Below are 19,341 nucleotides of genomic sequence, written 5' to 3' on the forward strand. Positions count from 1 at the left end.
ACAAGACATTGTCAAGAGTGGACAGTGAGATGCTGCCTCAGTTAGCCATCTTTTTGCCTTCGGTGGTGAGGGGAACTGGGACAGGTTTAGGCAGATACTCAAGTGGTTAACCAACCAGGACTTTAACACAAAAGAAAAGGAGGCACAGGACACAGAAGACAAAATGAGGACAGAAATGAGTCAGGCTTTTGTGGGTGAGTATGTGCAGGTGCCCTCGGAGGCCAGAAGAGGGCATCAGATCCCCTGGAGCTCGGGTTACAGGTGACTCTAGCGGGCCAAGGTGGGTGCTTGGATCAAACTCAGGTCCTCTGAAGAGCAGCACGTGCTCTTAACCACTGCCTCATCGCTCCAGCCCAGACTTTAGCTTTTGGTTGTTGGTGTCGTTGGTTTGTTGTTATGTTATATGTGTTTAATTTTTGTTTTTTGAGACAGGGTTTCTCTGTGTAGCCCTGGCTGTCCTGGAACTCCCTCTGTAGACCAGGCTGGCCTCGAACTCAAGATCCACCTGCCTCTCCCTCCCTAGTGCCAGTATTAAAGGTGTGCACCACCACCACCCTGCTAAAGTGTTTTCTTTCTTTCTTCTTCTTCGTTTTGTTGTTGTTGTTGTTGTTGTTGTTGTTGTTTGTTTGTTTGTTTTTCAAGACAGGGTCTCTGTGTAGTCTTGGCTGTCCTGGATTCACTTTGTAGACCAGGCTGGCCTCGAACTCACAGCAATCTGCCTGCCTCTGCCTCCCTAGTGCTGGGATTAAAGGCATGCGCCACCACACCCAGCGCTAAAGTGTTTTCATTGCAACAAAATTCGGTTTAGGTAACAAATAATTTTGTTATCATTTCTCCACTCTGCCAGAGGGTCCCTTAGGAATCCATGTGAGAAAATCATGTAGAAGACAATTATTCTGATAAAGGAATGAAAATTCCAGTAAGGTAGCCCTCACCTGCAGGCCCTTGCTGAGATGAGAAGACTGAGGCCATAAGAGTTTGAGGCCAGATAGGGATACATAGTGAGACCTAAAAAAAAAAACAGTTGAGGTTGTAGTTTAGTTGGTAAGGTACCTAACACACACTAATCCTGGGTTCCACCCCTAGTAATATGTTAAATACATATTGTGGTAATAATAGACATAAAACTTGGACCAGTGAGGTGGTTCATCTGGTGAGGGCACTTGTCACTGCCCTGTACCCGAACACTGGCACCCACATGGTAAGAGAGAAGCACCTCCTTTAAGCTGTCCTCCAACCCCCACGTGCACACCGTGGCACATACACACATAAACAGAAAAATGAAACTGATAATTCCCAGCACTCAGGAGGTAGAAACAGGAGGATCAGAATTTGAAGGTTAGCAGGGTGTGATGGCGCACGCCTGTGATCCCAGCACTCTGGGAGGCAGAGGCAGGTGGATCTTTGTGAGTTTGAGGCCAGCTTGGTCTACAAAGCGAGTCCAGCACAGCCAAGGCTACACAGAGAAACCCTGTCTTGAAAAAACAAAGAAACAAACAAACAAGAAATAGAAGGCTATTCTCAGCTACAGAGTGGGCTTGAGGCTAGGATGGGCTATCTGAGACCATGGCTTTAAAATGAAAGTGAGCTGAGTGGTGGTGGCGCACGCCTTTAATCCCTGCATTTGGAAGGCAGAGGCAGGTGGAGCTCTGTGAACTGGAGGCCAGCCTGGTCTACACAGGGAGTTACAGGACAGCTGTAGCTACAACACAGAGAAACCCAATCTTGAAAAACCAAAATGAAAACCAAACAAACAAACAAAAAAAATTGGGGTGGTGGGGGCAGGAAGAGAAAGGAAGGAAAGAAAATAGGAAGTCCCAAAATGTCAGGGGAGAGGGACAAGGCATACACAATCAATTTTATGCACCGTTGTCTTCTATTCCTGCCGAGTGTTTCCTTTAGGAATGTACTTTCCCATTTGGTTTTGTTTATACAGTTTGGGAAATCCAAGGTCAGCAGCCTGGAGTGAGGGCTGCTGGGAAGGGAGGATAAAGGAGCCAGTCAGGGAGGGAGGACAGTTTGCTGGCAGGGAGCAGTTACTGTCCACACCACTCCAGGGTGACTTCCAGCCAGCTCACAGGGAGGCCGCAGAAGGGCCCAGGAGCCTCTAAGGATGTGCTGGGCGGCACATAAACATGCAGAAATCAGTGCTGCTCAGAGAACAGAGGCCGTTGTGCCCCAGAAGAATTCTACCCCCAAGAATCAGTTGGTTTTTTTTAAAATCACATGACACCAAACCCTGAAATTAGGCACTCAGTTTTCTACCAACTCTCCCCCAAAGAAAATTTTATATTTTATTTTATTTGGGCTTTTCGAGACAGGGTTTCTCTGTGCAGCCTTGTCTGTCCTAGACTCATTTTTGTAGACCAGGCTGGCCTCGAACTCACAGCATCGGCCTCCTCAGTGCTGGGATTAAAGCGTGCACCACCACACTCGGCCAAAATTTTTATTTTTTTAAAGAAAGGAACCTTGAGTACTCAATTAGTTGGTATTTACTCTCCTAATTTTATTTTTCTTTATGTGTCTCTTCATGCTTATGCACCTGTGTATGGGTACCTGCAGAGGCCAAAAGAGAGGGTCAGATACCAGGTAGCTGGCTGTGAGCCGCCCATGATGAGAGCTAGGAGCTGAAGTCAGGTTCTCCAGAAAAACAGCAAGTGCTCTTAGCTGCTAGCTGTATTTTCAATCTCTATTTTATTTTGAGACACGGCCTCACATATCCCAGACTGGCCTGCAGCTCCCTAAGGAGCTGGGATGGCTTTGAACTTCTAACACACACACACACACACACACACACACACACACACACACACACCTCCACCACACGCATAAACCATTACACCTGACTTACCAGCTCTGAAGCTCTGGCATTTGTTTGCAAGTGAATTCTGCTGAGTTCTTTTAGCTGGCTAGATAATGTAAGGCATGGGGAAATACTGGTCCAGAGGCAATATAGGATTAAAACAGCGGGAGTCTAGATCAGCCAGGCGATCTCCAGGCTTGGCGAGCCTTTTCCTTTCTCTCACTGTAGCAGAAAAGCAACCACAGACAAGACCAAAATGAGTGTGTGTGGCCAGATTTGGCTCCCTCACTTACCACCTCTGAGAGGAGAGAGAGAGAGAGAGAGAGAGAGAGAGAGAGAGAGAGAGAAATCCCAGCCTCAGTGCGATCTCCTCAAACCAGCTCTATCCCAGTTACACAGAGGGACTCCGCGTCATTCCTGAATCACATTTCAATTATCTAGTAGGGAAGAGAAAGACTTTGAAGCCATCACAAGTGCTAAACTCTACTCAAGGGAAAGGTTAGGTAGTAAGTCATTAGAAATGTAAAGCCGGGCATGGTGGCGCACGCCTGTGATCCCAGCCCTCAGGGAGGCAGAGGCAGGAGGATCTCTGCTGAGTTTGAGACCAGCCTGGTCTACAGAGCAAGTTCCAGGACAGCTAGGGTGACTCAGAGAAGCCCTGTCTTTAAAAAACAAACAGAAAAAAAAAAACAAAGAAAGAATGAATATAAATGTGTTGAGCCAGGTGGGGTGTTATATGTCTTGTGCCCCAGCACCTGAGGCAGGGGGATCAGCAGTTCAAGACAGATCTCAGCTATCTAGAAAATTCAACACCAGCTGAGGACACATGAGAATATAACTCTAAAAAAGGAAACCACCCTCCCCCCCCACCCTCCCCAAAAATAAGAAAAGAAAAAAAAGGCGAGGAGGTAGCACTATGTATGTTTATGGGTGCATATCAGGCACATTATTCAAAGCTATGTTTTGTTTTCTACCCATCCATAGGTTTAGAGAATTCAATCTCTTGGTTCCCCCCACCCACTGCCCACCCATCCCATCTTCATCCATGTTTGGGGACTGGAGAGATGGCTCAGCAGTTAAGAGCACTGATCTCTCTTCCAGAGGACCCGGGTTCAACTCCCAGGGCTCACAACCACCTCTTAACTCCAGTCTCAAAGGACCTGATGCCCTCTTCTGGCCTCTGCGGGTACCAGGCACTCACATGGTACACAGACATAGATGTAAGCAAAACACCCAGACATGTAGAAACAAATACAAACCTTAAAACTGTTTTTCTGGGTGTTTCCGGGAGAGTCTCCTGTAGCCCAGGACAGTCTCAAGCTCTTACGCGGTCCACAGTGACCTTAACGTCTTGATCCCCCTGCCCCCAAACCTAAAGTACTGGTGTTACAAGTGTGTGCCACCACACCCAGCTCATTTTTAAAAAATAAGCTCATTGCAGTGGACTTTGTTGTAGACAAAACTTTATAATTTTTGTTATTTTTTTTTAATTTTTAAAGATTTATGAGTGTCTTTCTTGTGTGCATGCGTGTGTGTGTGTGTACCAAACGCCTAACTGGAGGTACAGGTATCTGTGAGACACCATGTAGCTGCCGAGACCTGCACCTGAGTCCTCTGTAAGAGCAACACGTGTTCTTAACCATCGGGCCAGAGCTCCAGCACCATGTCTTTTTAAATTATTTTTTTTTTCATCTATTTATTTTTACTTATTCTGTGTGGTCAGGGGGCAATGTGTAGGATTTCTGTTCTCTTCTCCCAGCATGTGGGGCCCTGGGATAGAACTCAGGCACCGGGCTGAGTGGTGGCCAGCATTGCTCACTGGGGCCCAAGGAGACAAAGCTTTCACACAGCCATGATCTAGCTGCTCCCTAAGCGCAAACTTTCCCAGAGTCCGCAGTCATTCCACGTTCAGCCAGCAGAGGGCACTTTATGCTTTCCCTATCAGAGCGTGAGGTCATTTCTACACTGTGCAGCCACAAAACAGAGGCTTCGCTCTGAAAATTAACCAACCCTAGAGCCATAGTATTAACTCTGCCAAGGATGAGACGTATTTATTTTTCTAAGAAGACAGGGCCAGGCGTGGTAGTGAGCTCCTGAGAACTCGCACCTGAAGGGCTTAGGTAAGAGGATGAAGTTTCAAGATCATCTTTGGCTACCCGAGGCCAGAAATAAAGCCAGAAATAAAAAAATATTAAAAGAAGCCTTAGCCAAGTGTGGTGGTGCACGCCTTTAAAGCCAGCACTTGGGAGACAGAGGCAGGTGGATCACTGTTAGTTTGAGGCCAGCCCTGTCTACAAAGTGAGTCTAGGACAGCCAAGGCTACACAGAGAAACCCTGTCTTGAAAAACAAAACAAAACAGAACAAAACAAAAAAGGGAAAAAAGAAAGTAAAGGAAAAAAGCCTTATATAAGTTTCACATATTCCCTCCCACCCCCCCCCTCTCTCTCTCTCTCACACACACACACACACACACACACACACACACTGCTCAAAATCATGAACTGCCTTTGTCAGGATTCAAACCTTAAGGAGGAAAAACATGAGTCCTAAAGGAATAAAATGTACTTTGTTTACCCAATTGCACAGTAAAGAGTGTTTTCTATGCAAACACATGGGGTCCGGGAAGGCTACACGGAACAGGGACAATACAGCTGAAGCAGCAGCCCAACCCCTACACAGCCAAGACAAGCCAGGACTTTTAGTTCTTTAGAAATAGATTTTGAAGCTAGACTTGATGACATGTTTGTAATCTCAGCACTCAGGAAACAGAGGCAAGAGGATTTTAAGTTTGAGACTAGCCTGGGCTACATAGTGAATCCTGTTTCAAAAAGCGAACATTGCCCATGCAGAGAACCAGAGTTTAGCGCTCATTATGTGTATCGCGGGGCTCACAACCAGTTTTAACTCTAGCATTGAGGAATCTGATGCCCTCTTCTGGCCTCCATGGGCACTGCACTCATGTTTGTATACACACACACACACACACACACACACACACACACACACACACATTAAAAATAAATCTTTAAAAATAAAAAGACTCAAAGCAACAACAAAAACCAAAGCTGATTTTGAACCCAAACCAGCCCATTTTTGGTAGCTAATACTAGAAGCTTTGTGACTGCTTGGAATAAGGGTTTATGTATATTTTTTCTTGATTTCCACCACAGCCTTAAGTCCCGAGAACAGTAACCGCCTAGAGTTCTTAGCACACGATCATGCCTGTGAAATTACTAAGTCCAGGGTGGTATTTAAAAAGTTCCCATAAGTACTAATGATGAGTAAAGAAAAAAAAAGATTCTTGTGGAAAGATGGTCATTGAAAGGTCTAAGTGATCATTAAGACACAGGCTCTGGGTCCAGGCTGCCTGCACTTGCACTCCACCCCCACGCTTCCTCAGTGGGTAACTTTGCCCAAGATACTTTATTGCCCCGAACTTATTCATTATCTTGACAAATGTAGGTCCCAGCACAGCACCCACCCTCTGAGTTGTACAGTGCAGGCCCCAGCTCCAGGCAAAGCGCTTTGGACTGGGCCTTGGCCTTGAGGAGTTCTTGGTGACCCTGTTCAGAATGACTGGTTACTCAATTACTGTATTTTCCCCTTCCATTCTTTGCATTTTTATTTTTAAAAACAAATATTAGGTTTTATGTGTGGGAGTGTTTTGCCGGTATGTTTGTATGTACACCATGGCTGCTGTGCCCAAGGACAGAAGAGGGTGTTAACTGGGAGCCACCTTGTAGGTCCTGGGAACTGAACTTGGGTTCCGTGCAAGAGAGACAAGCATTCAGAGCCACTGAGCCGTTTCTCTATTGTTTTATTCTGAGAAAGGTTCCCATGTAGCCCAGGCTGGCTTGGAGTTCACGATGTTCTCTGTTTAGTCTCCTAAGTGATGGAGTCACAGGCATGTACTACCACGCCCAGCTACTGTTTTCTCTTCATAGCCCAGGCTTGCCTGACTTCAATATGTATCTCAGGTTGGTCCGAGAAGTTGGCATCCTCCTGCCTCAGCTTCCCAGTTGCTTGGCTCTATCCAGCTATCTCTTCCGCAATTTTACTCTGGTCGCTTTTCACTTATTCTATGGGGCTTCATTTGATTCTATGAACTCCTAAGTCTTCCCAAATACAGACATGTTTGTAAAATGATGAAGGACACTTGGCAGGGTAAGGCGGGAAGATGGCCACAAGTCTGAAGGCTACCTAGTGTGGTATAGTGAATTCCAGGCCAACCTAGGCTACAGAGTAAGCTCCTGTCTGAAAAATAAATAAATAGATGAGCCAGGCAGTGGTGATGCATGCCTTTAATTCCAGCACTCGGGAGGTAGAAGCAGGTGGACTGCTGTGTTCAAGGCCAGCCTTGTCTAAAGTGAGTCCCCAGGACAACCAGGGATACAATGAGAAACCCTGTCTTGAAAAACTAAAACCAACCAACCAAACAAAATTAAAAAGCTGGGAGTGGTGGCACAGGCCTTTAATTCCAGCATTCAGGAGGCAGAGGCAGGTGGATCTCTGTGAGTTCGAGGCCAGCCTGGTATACAGAGTGAGCTCCAGGACAGCAAGGGCTACACAGAGAAGCCTTGTCTTGAAAAAATAAGAATAATAAATAAACAGACAAATAATATGAAATGCTAAGCCAGATCCGATGGTGCACGCCTATAATCTTAGAACTTGGAGGCAGAGGCAGCTGGATCTCTGTGAGTTTGAGGCCAGCCTGGTCTACAAAGTGAGGCCAGGACAGCCAGGGCTACACGGAGAAACCCTGTCGCGAAAAACAAAACAAATACATATATACATACATACACACACACAGCAAATGCTAAGCCAGGTACAGTGGTACATACCTATAGTCCCAGGACTCAGGAAGGCAGAGGTAGGTGGATTGCTGTGAGCTAGAGGCCACCTTGGTACACAAAGTGAGTCCAGGACATCCAAGGCTACACAGAAAAACCTGTCTTGAAAAACAAATACATACATACATACATACATACATACATACATGCATACATACATACAAAATGCTGAAAGGAATCTCTTATGTCATTTGGAAAAGAAATGCCTTTCTTTATAAAGCTCAAGAAATACATCCTTAGAGTAGAGCCAAGCATGGTGGCTCACATCTATAACCCTGGTAGAGGGGTTACTAAAATTTTGGGGACAGCCCTGGCCTATGGAACGAGACCCTGTCAAAAGAAATAAAGAAAGGAAGAAAGGAAGGAAGGAAGAAAGAAAGAAAGAAATAAAGAAAGAAAGAAAAAAGAAGCAAACAAAGAAACAAACAAAGAAACAAAGAAAGGGAAAGAAAGAGAAAAAAGGAATATACTTAAGCCGGAAAAAGATTTTGTGAAGAAAGGGTTCGCAGGCCAGCCCCATCATAGACTTTTATCCAGCCGTGACCGGGTTCTGTCCTTTAGGAACCTGGCGAGGTATTAATAGGTCACTTGGGGTGTGAGACAAACATGGGCTTAAGAAGAACACTAAGAACTCTGTTGGGGGTAAGGAGTCTATTACAAGTTATTAACACTGTGGACAGACAGATAGACAGACAGACAGAGAGCATGATAAGCTGGACTGAGAAATGGGGCACACATGGCACAAGCCGGGGTCTATTTTGTGAAGATGGGAGCACAAGCCTGCAGCCAGGCTCTCCCATGCCCAGGCAGGAGGCAGAAAGTGAGCAGGGCGTAGACGTGTGGCCACCATGGCCCGCTTCAGTTAGCTAACTCCGCCGGGTCAGGGATCCGGCCACACGGAAGCCTGCTAGCCAGGGCCAGGGATCCGGCCACACGGAAGCCTGCTAGCCAGGGCCAGGGATCCGGCCACACGGAAGCCAGTTAGCCAGGGTCAGGGATCCGGCCACACAGAAGCCGGTTAGCCAGGTCTCAGTAGGAGCCTGCTGGGGTCTAAGGGAAGGCTACTGCTGTCCTGCGGCCTGCTGAGCAAGCGGATTCTAGCACTACAGGGCACACCTCGGAAGGTTGTACCCACGCCTGGCTCTGGCCACTCTGCTTCCTGGGCAGCCACTATCCCTCACGTTCTCTCCATAATGAGCCAAAACCAAACCAAACCCCTTTTCTTCCTGTGAAGCTGTTTCTGTCAAGAGTCTTGGTCACAGCAGTGCAAAGGTAACTCCCCAGGTGTCTAGCGGTAACACAGGAGCGAGGAGAATCTTCCAGAGGACATGGGACTTGCAGAGACCTCAGGATAAAGAGGTGGCTATGAGGCTAGGAGCAGAGGGGAGACATGGTGGGACAGAGCAGAGGGCCGGGGCTGGGACACAGCGGAGTGTGAGCTCTGTGCCCAAGGAGGTGGGGACGTCTAAAGTGGACAGAGTCAGGACAAGAGCGGGACTGGAGATACTGTCCGGATTAGCTGCTGTGATGGTGTCTTGATGACAGGCAGAGAATTCTTTTTTTATTTTTTTATTTTTTTTTCCTCCTTTATTAATTTATTCTTGTTACATCTCAATGGTTATCCTATCCCTTGTATCCTCCCATTCTTCCCTCCCTCCCATTTTCCCCTTATTCCCCTCCCCTATGACTGTTCCTGAGGGGGATTACCTCCCCCTGTATATGTTCATAGGGTATCAAGTCTCTTCTTGGTGACCTGCTGTCCTTCCTCTGAGTGCCACCAGGTCTCCCCGTCCAGAATTCTTTGATTAGGGTTGGGACGAAGGAGCTGGAGGGTGACAGAGGAAGACAGCTGACATCAACCTCTGGACACACACACACACACACACACACACACACACACAGAGACACATACACACACACACACACACACCACACACACACACACACACACACAGAGACACATACACACACACACACACACACACACACAGAGACACATACACACACACACACACACACACACACACACACACACACACACCACACACACACACACACACACCACACACACACACCACACACACACACACACACACACACACACACACACACACACACGGAAGGGACAAAAAGAGAGGAAAGAGGGAGGGAGGGAGGGGAGAGGGGAGGGGATGGGAGAGAGGCACCTATGATGCAGCCACAGAGGGAGCTGGGTCAGCACCACTTGAGGTCTGTGCCTCTGAAGGACAGCACTGAAACCGTAACTATTGAATGCTTCACATTTAAGCTTTTATTTTGAAAAATAAAATACAAAAGTCATTAGGTTGTAAATGTATACAGTAATTTCCCAACGTCTCTGAAACAATGCAATGAATTATTTAAATAATTAAGGTATTTACTAGTATCCACATCAATACATTGAAACAGGCACGAGTGTTCTACAAAACACTGGAACGCGTACAGACAACCTATTCTGAGCGAGACTGCCAGATTTTGTTAACAGGCCGCCGTCTTTCAACTCTCCTTCCCTTGAAATTACAAACTGGAATCTGGTAAGAAAAGACAAGGACAAGAAGAGCTGTGACGGAACTGTGTCCCTGCTGGGCTCCCCCTCTTGAGGGCCATCACTCAGGGAGGCCTCGGGGACAGGAGGCTGGCAGGTGAACAGGAGCGATGGGCACGGACACCCACTTCTCCCGGCAGGAGACAGCAGTTCCAGACAGTTCCCTTCTGTAGAAAAGGCAGCAGTCGTCCCTAGGGCAAACAAATAGCTGGCTACAGGCACGGAGGCATAGCTCGCAGCAGTCCTCCCGTGGCTCCTCCCCGCCTGCTTCCTTGTTTGTGCCAGGGGGTGGGTGGGCTCCTGCAGTTCAGGGCATAAGGACAGACAACCCATGAGCGAACGGAGCCTCCGAGGGACAGGCAGGAGGGGCACACACGTCCCCACCTGTGACGTTTCCAGTCCTGCAAATACCTTCAAAGGTACAAAGCAAGACAACTCAAGGGCTGCCTGCCCTCTCCAGTGACGGCGGCAGTCACCTGGGCCTGAAGCCACCACCAATGTCCAACATTCGAAGCAACCATAGTGACTTGTCATCTGGTGACATGGCCTTGACGAAACGGCTCTGTGGGGTCATTATTCTCGTTGGCACACAAATGGCTGGGTTTCCCAGTCTCTCAGTCTCTCTATCTACATGATCATTAAAAACCCCCTCCCAAACACCACCTCAGCATATCTTATAGACAAGGAAACATACACAACTAAGCCGCTTGGTGCCATCAAGTGGCACAGCTAAGGCCAGCCCAGGCTGCCCGAGGCCAGTGCTGTACTCTCCTTCTGGACACGTGGCTGTCTCTGGCAGCCCAAGTGGAAAGTCCCACCCAGAAGCGCCCACCAGGCCTCACCTCACTTGTGGGAAGTTCCGGGCTTGGCTACTCGACTTGCTCGGTCTGTTGAAAGAACCAAGAGATAATGTTAAAATCCTTGGGGTTGGTTGCTTAGCAAAAGAAGTGGCTGTTCTTGCTGGGCATGGCTCAAAGGTTTGTGATGGTTCACGTAATATTTAAGGGTTAAACCTACAATGATTGAGGAGAGAGAGAGAGAGAGAGAGAGAGAGAGAGAGAGAGAGAGAGAGAGAGAGAGAGAGAGAGAGAGAGAGAGAGAAAGCCCCTAACCTCAGCAGCCAACATCCCTTTGTTCCCAGATACAGACTATTCTTAAAATTGACTGATCTGGTAAAATCTGCTATTCTTCCAAGATAGTGGGTCATAGACTAACTGCTATTTTGTTTGTTTGTGACAGGGTTTCTCTGTGTAGCCCTGACTGTCCTCAAACTCAGAGATCCACCTGCCCCTGCCTCCCAACTAGAGACTTGAACCACCACCCGCCAGTGTCTGCTGTTTTCTGCTTTTGTAATCAAATTTGCTGCTCGTTCTGCTCAAAAAGATGACTAGGAAAACTGCAAAACCTTAGACGCTGCCTGTGTGTAGGCAGAACGCACTCAATCTCGTGAGGCTTGCCTGTATATGGCTAGGAGCTGCATCTTGGGAGTGCTCTCAGATGCAGTCCTGGATCCATACTGGGGGCAAGTACCTAAATAAAAAATGTCTTCTTATTAAGATGTATTCACTGCCAAGGCGAATCTCTGAGCAACCCCAGACTTGTGACACAGTCTGCTCAGACTTTCAGATAAACTCAGACTGTTTTAAAGAGGGGAACTAAACCCTTGGCATCTCGTGACTAATACAGAGGCCTTTGTCTCTCACGAGCCCCATGGACCATGTGAGTCTGTTGCGACATGAGATCACAGGGTGGGCCCATTACCAGAAAGATCAAACCCTGTGACCAGATGTTTGAAACTCTGATCGGGTCTGGCCTCAATTCAAATGCTGGGAGCCAAAGTTACTGGGCACATGAATAGGCAGAAAGGGCGTGGGCTCTGCTTCCACACGAAGGGGACACACAGCTGTCGCTTGGGCCCTCCCGGCCAGCCTGCGTGCCTCTTCCTTAGCTCTGGCCTTTCACTCAGCTATGTGGAACAAGCTGGCTGAGCCTGCAGTGGTCCTCCTGCGTCTGCCTCCTGATTCTGGGATTACAGGAAGGTGCTAGAAACTAGCAGGTCTCTAGTTCCTTTGTCTTGTTGTGATAAGATCTCGTGTAACCCCAGAGGGCCTTGAACACTCTGTGCAGCTGAAGGTGACCTGGAACTTGATCCTTCTGCTTCCAGTTCAGAAGCATGTGCCCACGCTTGGATCTGTTTCTTAAACTATAATCTTTCTTTTAATTTTCTTTTTATTCATTTAACATGTCTGGGTGTTTTGCCTACATCTCGGTGTGTGCACCATGTGCATGCCTGGTACGTGAAAAAACCCGAAGAGAGCATCGGATCCCTTGGAAGTACAGTTGCAGGTGGTTGAGCGCCACCATGTGGGGTCTGGGGATTGAACCCTGGTGCTCTGGGAGAGCAGTCAGTGATCCTCATCACTAAGTCCTCTACACAGGTCCTAGACCACAATCGTTCACTGTCTAAATGTGCCTGTATCAAAGAGTAAATAAAGTCACCACAGGAACTTGAAATGTCTATGGAGGCATTTTAAAAACCTTATTGACATATAAGACTTCTTAATTGTCAACAAATTGGTGTTGTATTTAAACAATAGTTGTCCTACTGAAGGCTTATTTTTCTCCCAGCACTTGGGAGGAAGCAAAGGCAGCTGTATCTCTGTGAGTTTTGAGGTCAGCCTGGTCTGTATAGTGAGTTCCATGATAAATAGGACTACCAAATTAAAAGCCAATTTTATTATTGGGCTGGAGAGAAGTCTTAGTGGTTAACAGCATTTGTTGCTCTTCCAGAGAATTCAGATTTGCTTCACAGCATACACAAGCTAGCTGCTGACGCCTTCTCCTGGCCTCCTCGAGCACCAGGCACACATGGTAGCTCACAGATATACATGCAGGCAAAACATACATATAATTAAGATAAAATAAGAAAATTTACTATTATTCTTACTATTTTGAGACAGAGTGTCACTATGTAGCACTGGCTGGACTGGAACTCACTATGTAGAGCAGGCTGGCCTTGAACTCATAGAAATCCACCTGCTTCTGCCTCCCAAGTGCTGGGGTTCCAAGGTTGCATCATCATGCCCAATTCTGACATTCATTTTTTAAAAGAATTACTTGTTTGTTTACTTGTTTTTGTGTGGAGGGGTTTGTGTGACTGTTCTGTGGAGCAGGTGTGTAGCACAGCACACATGTGGGGGTTAGAGGACAACTTTTGGGGGTCACTTTATTCTTTCCACCAGTATGTGGCTTCCAGGAAGCAAACCAGGTTGTCAGGCTTGGTGGCGATGCCTGTACCTACTGAGCCATCTCTAGCATTATTGTTTGTTTATTTGTTTGTTAGCTTAAGATAGGGTCTGGGTGGCCTTGAACTTATCATCTTCCTGCTTCTGTCTCCCCAGTGCTGGGAAAACAGGCGCCTGCCACTCTACCCAGTCCTGATAAGTTCCCCCCAAACATCTCCTTATTTACGTGTGGGTTTTGTTGTTGTTGCCATTGTTTGTTTTCTTTTTAGTTTTTTGAGACAGGGTTTCTCTGTGTAGTAGTCTTGGCTGCCCTGGAACTCTTTCTGTAGACCAGGCTGGCCTGGAAGTCATAGCGATCCACCTGCCTCTGTATCCCAAGTGCTGGGATTAAAGGCGTGCGCTACCATGCTCGGCTTCTGCTAAATTTTAATAAGTAAATATTCTCAACCCCGTGTGTAATTTATCCTTCTTCAAATTCATGATTGTGTCTTTAGACTGAAGATGTCACTTCTCTAAAGGACACGGATGTCGTGGTTCACTTCCCTCTCCCTCTGAGATGAGCTGGGTGTGTGCTGAAGTACAGGAACGCCTTCAGTTTTGGTCTCAAATCCCCTTTCTTGGTTTCTTCCAGTTTCTCCTGCCTTTTGGATTGCTTTCTGACTCCATTTCCACAGCTGTGAGTTACGGTCCATGCAGGAACCCAGCCAGGGCTTGGGGATAACGTGCACACTTTGAGCCTGGCCCGCACTCCCCTCTGTGCATCAGTCAAGAGCGTTGGGGTAGACCAGGAGTGCCTGAGAAGACCTTTCCTTTTCCTCCCTCTCCTGAGGGCAGACCCTAACTTCCCACTCGTAACACATCCCTAGCAAGCAGCTGTTGGACACATGAAAAGAATGGCAGAGTTAAATATATCCTGCTAAGAATCCACCTGGAAAGCACGTGAACTCTCTAGCATCACGCCTCGTTCCAGACAGAGTGGTCAGGGAGGGCAGAGCCTCCATCCCTGTAAAGAGACAGTGGCCCTGAGCTCCAGACCACAGCCTGCTTGCTTACTCCAGGCTCGCTGCGTGAGGCGCAGCTCACCCAAACACCTCAGACGGCTCTTCCCCAGCAGTTGTGACGGACACATCGCTAAGGACTGAGTTCGGTACGGAGAGCAGCACGCCTCAGCCCCGTGCTGGACAGCAAGGCTACTGCACACAGGCGGGGACCGTCCACTTCTCCCAGCTGTTACACAGGTAACAGGTGTTGACAGGACACTCCGTGCTACTTTAGGCACATCTGCCATAACGTCCTCTGTTTTTCTCCAGCTCGGGACACAATAATGGGATGCAGTGAACGGAAATATTACAGTTGTAATTGTAGATTGGTTTCTCTTTTTGTTTTTGAGTCATGGTCTTCCTACATAGGTCTGGCTGTCCTAGAACTTGCTATGTAGACCAGGCTGGCCTCGAACTCACGGACTCACCTGCCTCTACCTCCAAGTACTGGGGTTAAAGGTATGTGCCACCATGTCTAGTGGTTTAAGTTATTTTTAAAAGCATAAGGACTACAAGCCTGCGCTCTTGCTATTTGCTGACAGCCAATTGTTATAAGCAGTATGTATTACGTACAGGTCTTTTGAGAACAGTTAAAACTCCACAGATGTGCATAGAATAAAAACACCAACGGTGGCTGCATGCTCTTAAGGCAAAGTAGATGCTCAGGAGGCCGGGCAGGCATTCTCCGTAGTTATGTGTGAAATACTCTGTGGCCACGTGTACTATCAGATCTGTTACCAAAGTACCTCCCTTGTTTTGGAAGAGCCTGAGCTCTCAAGTCACAACAGGTCGCTTCCACCGGCACACGTGTCCTTTTCTGTGTCCCTTGCTCGTTTGTTTGTTTGTACACTGAGATGGGCTCTGGTTTGGAACACAAGTATGCAGCCTAGGCCGGCCATGGGCTTGTGAGCCGCCCATCTCGGCTGACAGTTGACAGCGGAGGCATAAACCACCCCGCCTAGCAGCTTTTATTTTCTTGTTTTCATTTTTTAAGCTTCGTGGTCTTGTCAAAAGCTTACTTTATGGAAGAGGCAGCGCTTACGTAACGAGGGGAGGAAGGAGGAGCAGTATACAGTACCTGGGGCTTTTCTTTCAGAAAGTCAGGTAGCTGAAATTCTCCTTTATAGACCTGGAAAGAACAGAGCAGGAGTGAGTTTAAGGAAACCGGTGCATCCTGGTGCACAGCTGCCATCTGCAGCCACTGGGCCGCTGTGTCTCTTGGTTAGTTTGGAATGAGAGAGAAACCTGTCGCTGAATTCAGGGGCTGCTGTAGAAACAGACCTTAGTGAGGCCCCCCCCCCCAAACACTCTGATTCCCCTGCAAGCAACTGTTCCGGGGCTCCTGGGCTGACTGGGTAAGAAAGGGCGGGGTGTGTCTGGGGGGAGGGAATCCAAATTCAAATGCCAGAGCATTTCAAACGCCATTCCTATTAGCTGGGAGAGAGCAGGCCCTGGGTGAGCTCCCTCGGCAACCACCTGGCTAGGAGCAAGCTCCTCCTGGCTGCCCATCAATTCTCCAGTTACAAGCCTCGATTTGAAGCAACTTTACTTTCTTCAATTTACCCAAGAACCTTATTAAGATTTATTAGATGACCCTTAAAGTGACATCTACTTAATGTTCTGAGATCTGGTCTTTTGAGACAGGGTCATCCCAGACTGGCCTCAAATGCACTATTTAGCCAAAAATCACAAGAGTCACAAGAACTTCTAACCCTCCTGTCTCCACAGGCCTGCTGCTGGGATTACAGGCATGCATGACTATGCTTGGTTTATACAGTCCTGGGGATCAAATCTTGGACTTTTGGCATGCTGGGTAAGCACTCCACCAACTGAGCTATATCCCAGCCCCAAGCTCGTAAAATGTTATAATGAAAAACATATTTTCTTTTCTTTTTCTTCTTTTCTTTTATTTTTTCTTTTTCTTTTTCTTCTTTTTGTTTTGTTTTTCAAGGCAGGGCTTTTCTGTGAAGTTCTGGCTGTCTTGGCCTGGTTCTGCCGACCAGGCTGTTCTCGAACTTACAGAAATCCACCTGTCTCTGCCTCCTGAGTGCTGGAATTAAAAGTGTGTACCACCACTACCTGGAAAAATCTTTTAGAATTATTTTTTTTATCATTTTATATGTATGAGTGTTTTGCCTGCATGCGCATCTATATGCCACATGCTCATGTCTGGAACTGAGGAGGTGGTGAGGCTCCATGTGGGTGCTGGGAATTGAACTGGAGTCCTTTGCAATAACAGTAAGGGCTCTTAAAGACTGAGCCAACTATGCAGCCCCATTTTAAAAATGATTCATTTATTTATTATTATGTATACAGTGCTCTGCCTGCATGTACATCTGCAGGCCAGAAGAGGGCACAGATCACATTATAGATGATTGTGAGCCACCATGTGGTTACTGGGAATTAAACTTAGGACTTTTGGAAAGAGCAGTCAGTGCTCTTAACCTCTGAACCATCTCTCTAGCCACTCCCCCCATTTAAAAACAACAACAACAAAAACAACAACAACAACAACAACAATAACACTATTTTAGCATTAAAAAACCATACTAAATATCTAACAATGAATATAATAGGAGGGACAGGGAGACTCAATACAGTAGTGATCACCAGTACTTATGGAAGGAACCCAGGGCCTTGCACACCCAGACAGACACTACAGCACTTGCTAGAGCCCAACTCGTAGTTTTAACCACAAAGGCCAAAGACTCAGCTCCCAATCTTTTCACAACCAAGGAAGGTCGTACATTAAAATTTTGTCAGAGATTAGAATATCCTTTACTCTTCACTCTTCTTTCTCTAAACTCACTACAATTCCTGCTTCCTTCCTTCCAGTTATAATAAGCACACAGAATTAGCTTAAACATAATTATGTACAAAACTGGATTAATTTTAATTTTCAGTTCCTGATACAATCTCACCAATAGCACATGCTTTGCCTGCCATTCACCATTGATGCAATTCATTATTTCTGCCTTTCCCCTTGAGGAATTACGGCTTGGTAGTTTCATGTGCAGGGAAAACACAACTCCAGCCAGGAATGACAATGCAGGACGAAAGCCAGCTTTGAAGTTGTCATGCTGGGTCCCTCTGGGCTCCTGTGGCATGGGGGAGACTCATTATCTCCAGGGCAGAAGTGCTATCTAAGAGCTGCGAACATGCGTGTTTACACGTGCTCAGCTGACTAAGTATTCTGGCAGTCGCCCACATCAGAGTGGGTTCTTAGAAAGTTCAACAATCTTGTCTGTCTGGAAACAGCGGGAGAAACATTAACGCTTCCCGAACTATGAAAAAAAAAAAAAAAGCACTAAGCAGCTCAGGAGTACAAAAACCCACTCTAAAGAAGGTCTTTAATTAAAAAAAAAAAAAAAAGTTTCCGTGCTGTAACTGTTGAATGGAGTCAGAATGTGCTTAGGTCAGACTATCTAGCTGGTCTAAATTAGGGAACTCTTCCCATACAGTAAGCAGTACCCACACACGGAACTTAGAAGCAAGACTGATTTCTACAGATGCTGAGACTCACGGCCAAACATTGGGTGACGTGTAGGGAGTCTTGTGGGAAAATGGGGGAAGGAGAAAAGGACCTAGCAGCGACAGGAACTCCACAAGAAGCCAACTAACCAGGACCCAGAGGGGCTTGTGGAGCCTGAAGCACCAGCCAAGGACCATGCGTGGCCTGGACCTAGGACCCTTACATATATGTGGCAGCTCAGGCTTCATGCGGGTCCCCTAGTAAGGGGAGCGGAGACTGTCTCTGACATGGACTCTGTTGCCTGCTTTTTGGTCACCTCCCCATGGCGGGACTGCCTTGCCAGGCCACAGGGGAAAAGGACACGCTCAGTCCTAATATGACTTGATGAGCTGGGGTGGATGGGAAGGGGGGCTCCCCTTTTCTGAGGAATAGGGGAAGGGAGAGGGGGGAGAGAGGGAGGGAGGGACTGGGAGGAGAGGAGGGATGGGGCTAAGACCAGGATGTAAAGTGAACTGAAAAACCAACTTTGATTTCTAAATAAATTAATTTTAAAAACAACTTTTATTTCAGACCCAGGATGGTGGCACAGGCCTAAATCCCAGAAGTTAGGAGGCAGAGAGGAGAAGCGCGAGTTTAATGCAAACCTGGTCTACATAGTTTGCTTGTTTTCCTTTTATGTTTACAGGTGTTTTGCCTGCACGCATGTCTGTGTAGGACATTCATGTGGTGCCCGTGAAGTCCAGAAGGGAGTGTCAGATCCCCCAGAACTGGAGCTACAGGTGGCTGTGAGTCACCATGTAGGCGCTGGGAACTGAACCTGGCTTCTCTGGAAGAGCAGCCAATGCTCTTAACTGTGAAACGGTTTCTGCAGCCCCCAAGATCGGGGGCTGAAGAGTGCAGTTCAAGATCAGTGTGCTGGCCATGCTGTCAAGGACCATGCTAGCCACGTTACTACTATAAGTGGTGAATGCCCCAAGAACAAGCCACTGCCATCTGCAGACTGGCACCCTGGCCCAGCTCCCACTATTCCATGGAGAGCCTGGGGGATATGTATGTATGCATGTATGTATATATAAAACCTAAGTCCACCTAGTGTTGCTTTACATATATGTGTTTAGAGCTAACCACTTGGGACTGGATAACACAACCAGGGGCCTGGCCCTGGAAAACACTCCAATTCTAGGGGATCTGACTATTTCTGAACTCTGCACACATATGGTGCACAGACATACATGCAGGTAAAACACTCACATAATTTTATAAATATCTAAAAATACTAATTATAAGAGGCAGTGGGTTGGCATGGTGTGGCTCATCAGCAGTTCCAGCACTGAGAGGGTGGAGAGGCAGGATCCTGAGTTCAAGCC

General features: G+C 47.2%; 2 protein-coding genes across 4 annotated transcripts in view; both read right to left on the bottom strand.

Annotated features, from left to right (window-relative positions):
• TMEM248 (transmembrane protein 248) overlaps window positions 1–19,341 on the bottom strand; it is a 128,496-nt gene that overhangs the window by 91,627 nt on the left and 17,528 nt on the right. The window lies entirely within an intron of this gene.
• TPST1 (tyrosylprotein sulfotransferase 1) overlaps window positions 9,927–19,341 on the bottom strand; it is a 65,440-nt gene continuing 56,025 nt past the window's right edge. For 2 of the 3 annotated variants that reach the window (XM_084762569.1, XM_084762568.1), the window contains exons 4-6: window positions 15,581–15,631; window positions 11,060–11,104; window positions 9,927–10,517 (exon numbers count right to left, since the gene is read on the bottom strand). In XM_084762569.1, the coding sequence (XP_084618695.1) occupies window positions 11,087–11,104; window positions 15,581–15,631 (69 nt within the window). In that variant the 3' untranslated portion in view covers window positions 9,927–10,517; window positions 11,060–11,086. The remainder of the gene's footprint in view (window positions 10,518–11,059; window positions 11,105–15,580; window positions 15,632–19,341) is intronic. The other variant, XM_084762570.1, reaches the window with a different exon arrangement.

This window comes from Acomys minous (genome assembly GCF_964271855.1).
Source record: "Acomys minous genome assembly, chromosome: 16".
NCBI classification, from domain to species: Eukaryota; Metazoa; Chordata; class Mammalia; order Rodentia; family Muridae; genus Acomys; species Acomys minous.